Below are 11,007 nucleotides of genomic sequence, written 5' to 3'. Positions count from 1 at the left end.
GCAGTGAGGTGGCAGGTAGCCTAGCGGTTAAAGCGTTGGGGGGCCAGTAACTGAAAAGTTGCTGGATCGAATCCCAGAGCTCACAAGGTAAAAATCTGTTGTTCCGCTGCTGAACAAGGCAGTTTTCCTGTAGGCTGTCATTGTAAATAAGAATTTGTTATTAACTGACTTGCCTAGTTAAATAAAAAAATAGAGTGAGCATCAGAGTGCCAATCATGGAAGTGCTCTCATAGACCTCTGGCCACCACTGACCTCTTGACCCTGGCCATGGCCTAAAGGTTAAGGGTCAGCAGGGTTCACTGCTGGCTGGGCGAGAACCATCCCCATAGAAACCGTGGTCCCCAGGGAGGGAGAAAGGGAAAGGGCACTGGACTCTAACATCTACCATCTCCCCCTGACCAGAGGCTGTATCACATTGTTCTTGCTTTTAGAGATTTCAGCTTCCCCTATTAGCACACATTGGACTAGCATACGGTGGTATTGCTTAGCCCTACAGTAAAAGGAGAGGGAAAGGGGGATACCTAGTCAGTTGTACTCCTGGATGCCTTCAACTGAAATGTGTCTTCCGCATTTAACCCGACCCCTCTGAATCAAAGAGGTGCAGGGGGGTTGCCTTAACCGACATCCACATCTTAGGAAAGGTACCATAAGGCATCTAGTAAGGGAACATTATAATGATCAGGTTAATATGATATTTCCAATATAATGAGAAATCTGATACTCACCAGGAGAGAAAGAGCTGATCTCTTGAGATTCTCGTCTGACAATTTTTTTAAATTAGTGTCTTGTTCTGTGAAGTATTGCTTTCCTGTCTTAATCTGTTGCTTGTATTTTGTACCCAGAAAGTGACATGCAAGTCTACATATTGCGTGTGTAGAATTTCCATAAAGTGTGACGAATTGGAGCCCAACTGAAATATTTGTTTCAAATGGTCAAAACAATTTCGAGGATTTATTGACATCTTGCGCCATCTAGTGGTTATATGCCATATCGCTCTTTACGCAGCGCGGCACCGCTGGTCCTTTCTCCTCTCCGCTCTCATCACCGCTCCCCCTGCAAAAGAAAATCACTCCGTCTGCCTCCGTCTCCCGGGAGCGCCGGTCGATGCCTCGTCCTACCATATGTCTGAGCCCAGCTGCCAATCAACAGGTCAACGCGACCCCGGGGACAGAGAGGGGGTTGTGGGGAGAGATCAAACAGTGTACCTCAGGGATGACAGATGCAGATGAAAAGAAAGGCAATAAAACATTGCTTCAAAGATGGCAACGGTGCATTGGGAGGCAAATGATTGTTAACAGTAATGTGTAGAATAGCGCCTCGCATTCATGATGATCGATTGACTATTATGGGGCCTTTGATGCTCAGGCAGCTGAGGCTATTGTTCCTGTGACACAACTGTACACGACGGAGATAACGGTTCAGGTGCAGCATAATGCTGACGTCGAAATAGTCTACCTGTTTCTATCTATGCATATGCTTTACAATACCTTGTTTCGACCTTCTCCAAAACTTCAATTTCATGCAAGTCTATCTGTCATGGGTCCGTGTACCTTTCCTCATTTTGATTTCCCGAGTCATAACTAAGAGTGGATAAACTGAAAATGTCTCGTTTCTCGTTTCTGATAACCAATAATAAAAAATATGTTCTTATTTATTGTGTCATGAAAAACAAATAACAACAAAATGTATATATTTTTTGTCTCTCCGTTTTTCATTTGGTTCATACATGGAAGCAGTGGCAACCCATCATTCAGGGCAGGTGGGGCTGTTTTGAGCGCCATATCTTTAGCAACACAAAAAACACACAAAAAACGAAAGCATAAATTAAATATACACTACCATTCGAATGTTTTGGGTCACTTAGAAATGTCCTTGTTTTTGAAAGAAAAACTCGTTTTTCTTTCCGTTTCCAGCTACAGTAGTCATTTACAACATGAACAATGTCTACACTGTATTTCGGATCAATTTGATGTTATTTTAATGGACGAATTATATATTTTTGGGGCTTGCCTGTTATGCATGTTATTTTGGCATTAATATGTGTCACATATCAGTTTACATACAATGTAAAAAATATATATAAATATCATTGAGTTAGTTAAGCTGCAAACACACATGGTCTCTTTTTTGTTTTCTTGAGCGAGGCAGCTCCAAAATGCAGGTGTTTCAGCCTAGCTCAGTGTTTTCTGTGGTGCTGGGGCTAGCCAGCAAAAAATAGGAGCATTCTGCCGTGATTGGCTCAATGTTTTGTCAGACATGGGAACACTATGTCATCGCCAAGTTTAAGTCCCTAGTAAGGGTAGACATCCAACATTTCAGCCATTTGGGACCTGCCATAGAGTATATATTACAAGTGCCCTTCCAAGAAAGCTCAAAGTCATTGAGGACAGATAAAATGACATCAAATCACGTTATATGTACAGTAGCTTTTATTGGACTGATCATGTCAACATCTTACTTTCAAAGTCTTAGCTAACAGTCATCATCATGAATCAAGTCAACAATCTACTGGCAAATCCTTTTTAATCTGTGTCAAATGAAGAGAAATAATGAAGTGAAATTATAGATAAAACGTATCGTGCTCATCTGCCGTTGGACATAAAGATTACACAACAAGTTGGAAATCACAAATTCAACAATGAGCTGTTTGGAAGGAATCAGTGCCTAACTGCAAGAATTGCAAAGCAACCAGTAGCCTGCTATTCAATAGAGTTCCCACCATAAATCCAGAGAATGCCAGACTTTGATTACAACGTTTGATGACAAAATTATCCCACAAAAGACCACCGTGCCACCTTCATGTTTAAGTGAGCACATCATAAGCCAAGGTGAGTCCAAAATTGTATTGTATGCTGCTACATAAATGATGTAATATGCCAGGGAGATATGTATACTATAGCTAAGAAAGTAATACTAAATGTATGTTGTGCAGTAAGCTGTTAGTAGCCCATGTGCCTCACCCTAATAATTTGGTATATTTTCACCTCTTAATTTCGCATAACATTACTGTTCTGACTCAGTGGTGGTGCACATGTAGCCTATAACCTGTTTTTGAGAAATGTCATCATCTAATATTGGAAGAGATTTCAATGTCTGCTTATATGCCCCCTTTATTTATCTTACAGTTCTGACTTGGTGTACAGGGAACATACTGTAAGAGCAGCCCATGTTCTGCATTCTGTCGCTATACATTTAAAAAGTGCTAAACACATATATATATTGACTACGTCCGTCGTAGCTCACTCATTAATGTCTTAATCGAAATGACGGAATACCTCTTATCCGCTCATCGTTCCCTTATGCCATAGTTTGTACATCTCAATTGTCAGTAGAAACCAGATTTGTTTAAGCAAGTCAGCCATATCAGCTAAGTTTTTTTTTAAAAGGCAGTAAACAAGGCTGAATGAATTGTTTTGCTGCCAGACAAGGCTCTGCTGATAGCAAGGTGTAGCAGTGGTAAGGATTCACTCCATTGTCCTGGAAAGAAAGCTCTGCTGTTGGGACAGCATTATGTAGGTCCTAACAGTTTGTGGCCACCGCTTGTTGCCGTTATAGTGCAATTAATGTATTGTTTAGTGTTGTGTAGTGTCTTTGCTGGCATGCATCTTTTTTTGAGTTTGCCTCATCAAGATTAACATGCTGAAATCGACACTGCCTGGAAGTACACACCCCCTCATAGAATATTCACAGGGTTTAGAGAGGGTGTTACAGTCTAGATTGGCAGCACAAATAAAGGATTAGACCGTGTGAGTGTCACAGGAAGATAAAAATACTAATGTTAGACTAAGATGCAGAACTTATTATGAAGTTAGCACACTAATAGAACAAACTCAACAGCAATTGAACAAAGTTGGTTTGCACTAGTTGGCTACAAGGCTGGCTAGCTAGCCCTACCTGGTTACTGGCAGGTAGGGCTAACTAGTAGTAGCTAGTGGAAGTAAGTAAGTCCCTCAACCTGCTATGAAGCTGCCCGGCCAGAGCTACTGTACCTGCTGCAGTAAGGTTCGATTTCTAGATTACTTCAGCAGGGAAGAACAGGAGAGTCTCAGTTGATGTCCAATAATTATTATATATTCTGTCCAGTTGTCCCTCAAACAGGCATGCAGGTGTCATCAATCAGCTTACATACCATCTGTGAGTGAACTGTGAGGATTGTCATGTTTCCCATGCCAATAAAGCCCATTTGAATTGAATTGAGAGAGAGAGAGATAATCACTGTTGAGCATTCCATTTCAAATAGTGTACAACTGTTCTATAGTCATATTGACTCAGCACAGTAGGGTACAGCAGGGTTAGAGAAATAGGCAGACTTATAGTCTTGGGGCCAGGATTATTGTTTCCCATCAGGATGTTGTAGGAGGCGGTAGTGCGGGGCCTTGAGAGCATCATGTCTACTGGATAGGCCTTTTTAAACCTCAAATAAGCTATAAGCTTGCAACAACTGGGTGATTCAATTAAGATCCTACTCCTGCATACACGGATTGTACAAAGCATTAAGGACACCTTCCGAATATTGAGTCGCACCCCCCTTTTGCCCTCAGAACAGCCTCAATTCGTCAGGGCATGGACTCTACAAGGTGTCGTAAGTATTCCACAGGCATGCTGGCCCATGTTGACTCCAATTCTTCCCACAGTTGTGTCAAGTTGGCTGGATGTCCTTTGGGTGGTGGACATTCTTGATACACACGGGAAACTGTTGAGCATGAAAAGCCCAGCAGCATTGCAGTTCTTGACACAAACCAGTGTGCCTAGAACCTACTACCATACCCTGTTTAAAGGCACTTAGAAATGTGGTTTTGCCCATTCCCCCTCTGAATGGCACACATACACAATCCATGCCTCAATTGTCTCAAGGATTAAAAATAATCCTTCTTTAACCCCTTTATCAACACTGATTGAAGTGGATTTAACAAGTGACATCAATAAGGGATCATAGCTTTCACCTGGATTCACCTGGCCAGTCTATGTCATAGAAAGAGTAGGTGTCCTTAATGTTTTTTACACAGTGTACATTCAGAGAAGTCGGCCAATTGTCATAACAATAGTCGTGTTTTGTACTGAGTATAGCCTTGGTCTGCCTTTCAGTGAGTAGGAAGGGATGTTGGTGAAGTATACCAACGCCAATAAAAGGCTTATTTTAACTTACTGTATTACTTAATGTAACTAAAGTTCATGATGATCAACTGATCAACTTGTACTTTTCTCCTACGGGGACATTCAGAACTCTCACACACACAGACACACACACACACACGCACACACAAGAACACACGCATCAGCACTGACTATAGTTTAGTAAGGAGATTATTGTATACATAAGCAATATGAAAGTTAGCTATGCAAAGTGCCAGATAGGTAACTATTTACAGTAATTGCAGTTCATTATTACTTAGTCAACAAACACCATCAGCCAACAGAAGATCGAGCTACCTTTCTGCCGGAAGTAGACTTGCCTAGTTAAATAAAGGGGACTAATTTACTTCCATTAGCTACCACTAGCTAGCATGACTATAGCCAGTAACCAAGTAGAGCTAACTAGCCAGCCTGCTAGCTATTCTGTAGCCAGCTAGTGCAAGCTAGTGCAAGCCAACTTTGTTCAATTGTTTTTGAGTTTGTTCTGTTGGCATGCTAACATCATAATTAGTTATGCAACTTTGCTAGCATTTTTATCTTTCTGTCACACTCACACAGTCTAATCCTTTCTTTCAGCTGCCAACCTAGGCTGTAATCCCTGTGAATATTCTGAGGGGCGTGTACGTCCAGGTATGAAAAATAATTGAATATATTTTGATGTTGTTTGTTTTCTGTTATTCCATGTCCAGTTTTGACACAATAAATGAGAAAACAAGTAGATTTCAGAAACACATTTTTCACACTCTGTCTTGACAGAGAATAACAAAAAACACATATTCCGTTATGAATTTAGTAAACCTAGTTGTATATCCTAGGTCATTGAACTAAGTGAACCATTGGCTAAATTTGGGTAATTTAAGGCTTGACTAATACAAATAATCTAACACATTTGACACATTTATTGAAATAATATTTTTTATATGCCAAGTTTTGGTGGTGCAGTTGTGCTTTCTTGTCTTATCAAATGTCATTCACATACAACCCCCAGCTTTATGTAATTTTCTTCTGTTTTACAGATGCTCTGTGGAATCAGACATCAGCCAATGTGTGGTCAACATTTGTCAATATTGTGTCTTGTGTTGAGCCATAATCAATCCAAGAGATACTACAACAGAGCTATCAGAGCTAGCTTTGGAATACTGTAATGTACTAATGTACTAGAACATGGCCATAAGTTTTCATCACAGCAGGACACATCTTCTTACCTCACTCTCAGATCTGTTAATCAGGCACAAGTCGTGGACAGTAATCCCCTGAACCCTTCAGCCTATCCTATTAGATTAAGAAGTTAAAGCACCCAACCTGACAACCTCCCTCTGCAATGGCCCTACAGGCTGGGGCTAAAGTGTACCACACACTGACCACGTCAGTCATCTTACTGTGAACACTTTTAACTTCTGACCACCATACATTGAATGGAGAGTTTATTTGGAATATTGAGATATCAGGTTTCTTGACGATGGACAACTCACATATTCCTAAAATGCATGGCACACCTACAATGTCAGAGGCCGAAAGAATATTGCACATTGCTTGACTATTCCCAACATTTTTTAAACCTTCAATTATGCTATTTTGGATTAGACATCATTACTAAAAGTTGAACAACTTGACAACATGTGTTGTATCACGTTAAAGTCATTCAAGGGGCTCTACATTGTCTGATAGTTTTCCCATTGTTCATTGCAAATTTTATTGTGAACTTCACTTTATTGTGTGTGTGTGTGTGTGTGTGTGTGTGTGTGTGTGTGTGTGTGTGTGTGTGTGTGTGTGTGTGTGTGTGTGTGTGTGTGTGTGTGTGTGTGTGTGTGTGTGTGTGCGTGTGCGTGTGTGTGTGTGTGGATGCAACCTGTTCAAAGTCTTGTTTCCTGCCAGCATGCAGCAAACATATGCAACAGAATTAAAGCCCTAAAGCTCACAAATTGATGAGGATTTAATGCAGAGTGCAATTCATGGGAATTAAACTAATTAGTGATCTAATTAGCTTGTCCACAACGAATCGAGAGATTTGGTCAACAAAAATTAATTAGATGGATTTGTCATTGCTCTAATGAACATAGATGGAAATTGGGTATTGAGATGTTTGTCTCTTGTATTTTAGCCCTTTCCCATTAATAGATTCATTCTATTTTCTTTCTATAATGTAATCTAATTGTCACACCCTGACCATAGTTTGCTTTGTATGTTTCTATGTTTTGGTTGGTCAGGGTGTGATCTGAGTGGGCATTCTATGTTGGATGTCTTGTTTGTCTATTTCTATGTCTGGCCTGATATGGTTCTCAATCAGAGGCAGGTGTTAGTCATTGTCTCTGATTGGGAACCATATTTAGGTAGCCTGGGTTTCACTGTGTGTTTGTGGGTGATTGTTCCTGTCTCTGTGTTTTGCACCAGATAGGACTGTTTTAGGTTTTCACACTTTTGTTAGTTTATTCGTGTACAGTTTCTTTATTAAAGGACAATGAATAACAACCACGCTGCATTTTGGTCCGCCACTACTTCAGCTAAAAAAAAACCGTTACACTAATCTACATGTCAGATGTATTGCTTTATCTGAAGAAAAAAAACTCATGTGATTTGCAATAAACAAGCAGCATAATTCATTAAAAAAACAACTCAAGTATTGTGAATTTAAATGTCAACCTTTGGAAATCACATAGGAATTTCCTATTAATGGAATAACTGATAGCTGATTGACTTTTCTTTTTAATCTTGTTGTATTCTCCAGATATGATTTTCTGACCATGCTGCTGCATATTTTAACACGTTTTGCCCTTTGGGAAAGAAATATGGTGTCAGTTCCCTATCCATTTTCAGATCTGTTTAAAGATCATTATTATTGTATACTGTATCATAACTCTTTCACATTTCCAGTTGGGTTTGATTGACTGTTGGGTTTGATTGACTGTTGGGTTTGATTGGACCTGAATACCTTCTACTTGTTGTTGCCTGTGATGACTTTGACAATGACCTTGTCCTCTTGGCCTATCCATGTCCACTCCTCCACCTGCACCTCGCCCTCTCCATGACATCCACTCCCCCTCCCCCTCCCCCTCTCATCTCCCTCCCTCCTTTCCTCACCTCCCTCCCCCTTCCCTCACCTCCCGCAGTGTCTCTTCACCACAGGAGCGGTTACAGATTACACTGTGTGATAAGCTTCCTATTTTTTTCGAAACTCCTTGGGATCTCTGGGATTATCCAGGTGCTTATCCCCGGAGTCAGCTTTGGGAAGCCTGCTTTAGTCTCTCTTACGGCACAAGATTTGGTAACCTGTCAGCTCTGACTAATTAGCATCTAAACCACGCCGGGCTGCCGGAGTGGGCTCACTTTTAACACCCTGTATCTACACACAACCACACACAGACACAATTAGGAACACACAACCACATACAACCACACAAGTGAATACACAGGCACACAAAAAGACACACAGACACATAAAGGTATTCGCACGCACACACACATGCACATGCTCAGTTGATGAACTGTACTACTCGGAGTACCATATGTCTTCTCAGAACAGTCATCTGTATGGTCCATTATTCTGTACAGATTTGTTACTTTAAAGTTCTTTATTTACTAGTTCAAAAAGTTATCATTCAGTTTAAGCCTTTTCTCATCTGACAGAAATCAATGACACTTTGCTGGGTGAGTTTTTTGTTTATTTATTTGAAATTGTGCAAGATATATAAAATATTGCAATATCTTCATTGGTATATTTACAATTCATTTTCTTCATATACAGAATTCATCAAATACAATATACATGTATACTATCACAGTACAAATCTGGTGTATTGCATTTCAAACAAAAATTGTGCAATATCATACTTTGGTGCTTTGGTACTCTTATTTGTGCCAGCCAGCCACAGATTTCACAATCATACTCAATACATCTCTCTCAGCCACCTGTCATATAAAGAACAGACCAACATGCAACATGCATCCAATTCTATGTGGTGCTATTGAACCGGAGCGTGGATGGGTGTCGTCTGGTCTGCAGGCTGGCCCAGCTCCAATAGATCCTGGCTGAGACGTAGGACAGAGGGTGGGCTGCGGAGAGAGGGTGGGCTGGGGGACAGCACCAGCACCACACCCCCCTGGGCCTATGGAGGGGGTAATAGGGTGTGTGCAGGGCGTAGGGGAGCTGTCCTGTTACTCTGCGGATCCTGCGGCGAGCCCGGCGGCGATGGTAGTCCCCATTGGAGAAGTCCTGGAAGTTAGTAGGGTGGATGGCCCAGAAATGGCCTTTACCATTGTCACTCCGACCAGCCTTCACAAAGCACTCGTTCAGGGACAGGTTGTGTCTGACGCTGTTCCTCCAGTTCTTATCCTGTAGGACAACAATAAAGTTCACATATGAGACATGAAGTATAAAGTTGAGTAGTGAATGAAGTGTTGTATGTGGCCCTGGAACAGAAAGTATCTTAATTTATTAGAAACTAATAATCATTTTCCCTCACAGCTGAATCCCCAGTATATACATTGATACACTTTACCGAGAATATGGCAATTTGCTCTTGCTTTCATTTCATTGGTGCCAAGTTCATGTGAAGGGTCCATGGTGACCTTTGGTCAATGACGTTTCAGTTGGCTGCCAGACGAAACCATCATGTTCACTTTGTCAAACTCCCCCAATCATGAGGTAAACTTGCTGTTACACCTGTTAAAGACCTAGTTTTAGTTTTTATCCTGTTGCGGCTATCAACAGGTTTACCTATAGCCTTGAGATGACTCAGTTAGACCTTCCATGCAACAACAGCATCAGCCGAGCCAGGGTCCTGCATGCAGCAATTATACTCATTACTGAGTCAGACCACTGTATTTCTACAGCTTACAATAGGAATATAGTGAACATTTAATATTATAGATCAACTTTTTTCAAGCTCTTTATTTTCAGATGCTGCCTTATGACTACAGTGGAGGAAGTGTGTAATGTCCCAGAATAGTACTTTACGTTTTGGAAACTTTCCACACACTAGTCATTGCTTGACCAAAGAACTTTGCAAAGGTCTACTGTTATTCAGTTAAATTGATAGGAATATCTGTAATTGGCTATTGGCTATACAGGGTTGGCAATGTCAATTCAGTTCATATATTAAATGAATTGAAATTGCATTTCAATCATTTAAAAAATCTGCTTTCTAAATAAATGGAACTCTTTTAAATTATTGAATTGGAATGTACTGTATCTCCTGAATTGAAATGAAACTGGCCCCAACCCTAATTCAGACAAATTCTCAACTTGAAATGAACCCTGAAATGAATCACTAGGACATACCTTGCTCTTGAAGTAGGGGTAGTTATCCATGATCCACTGGTAGATGTCACACAGCAAGAGCTTCTTCTCCTCTGAAGCAAGTATGGCCATGGAGATAAGGGAGATGTAGGACTGGGAAGGCTTGTCCTGTGGGCTGTCTGTAGTGGTTTCCTCTTCATCTTTCTCCCCTTTGATCTCCTCCTCCTCTTCATTCTCCTCCTCTGACCCCTCTTCTCCCTCTGGCCCCTTCTCAGGGCTCCCAGGTTTGATAATTTTCCTCACTGAGAGGATGTCAAGACTCTGGCCCTCCAGTAGGCTATGAGGGGTCTGCTCCACTGCGGGAATATTTTGCTCTTCTCTCATACACTTACTGTCCTTGTTGTACAGCAGGTAGTCTATGGTGAAGCGTATTCCCAAGCGCTCCCGGTCATTGTTGCAGCTGCTTCTGTCCTCCATGGTTCTTCTTAGACTTTTAAGGCAGTTACTAATACTTTCGATGTAGATGATCTATAACCACCACAAAAGGCAATCCTCAGATTCTTTCACAGGTGTTTTTGTTTCTTAATTTCAAGACGCTGGTCTAGGACACTGCTGTGCTCTCCATCAGGTAGGATGCC

General features: G+C 41.1%; 1 protein-coding gene across 1 annotated transcript; it reads right to left on the bottom strand.

Moving 5' to 3' along the window:
* Nucleotides 1-8,924: 8,924 nt before the first annotated feature.
* LOC112214646 (forkhead box protein A1-B-like) lies at nt 8,925-11,007 on the bottom strand. The gene is made up of 2 exons (XM_024373936.1): nt 10,412-11,007; nt 8,925-9,463 (listed from the first exon to the last, which is right to left on the bottom strand). Exons 1-2 carry the CDS (start codon nt 10,844-10,846, stop codon nt 9,083-9,085), a joined length of 816 nt encoding a protein of 271 aa, XP_024229704.1. The 5' UTR covers nt 10,847-11,007; the 3' UTR covers nt 8,925-9,082.

Source organism: Oncorhynchus tshawytscha, linkage group LG01 (genome assembly GCF_018296145.1).
Source record: "Oncorhynchus tshawytscha isolate Ot180627B linkage group LG01, Otsh_v2.0, whole genome shotgun sequence".
Taxonomy (NCBI): Eukaryota; Metazoa; Chordata; class Actinopteri; order Salmoniformes; family Salmonidae; genus Oncorhynchus; species Oncorhynchus tshawytscha.
This window is presented reverse-complemented; position numbering and strand designations above follow the sequence as displayed.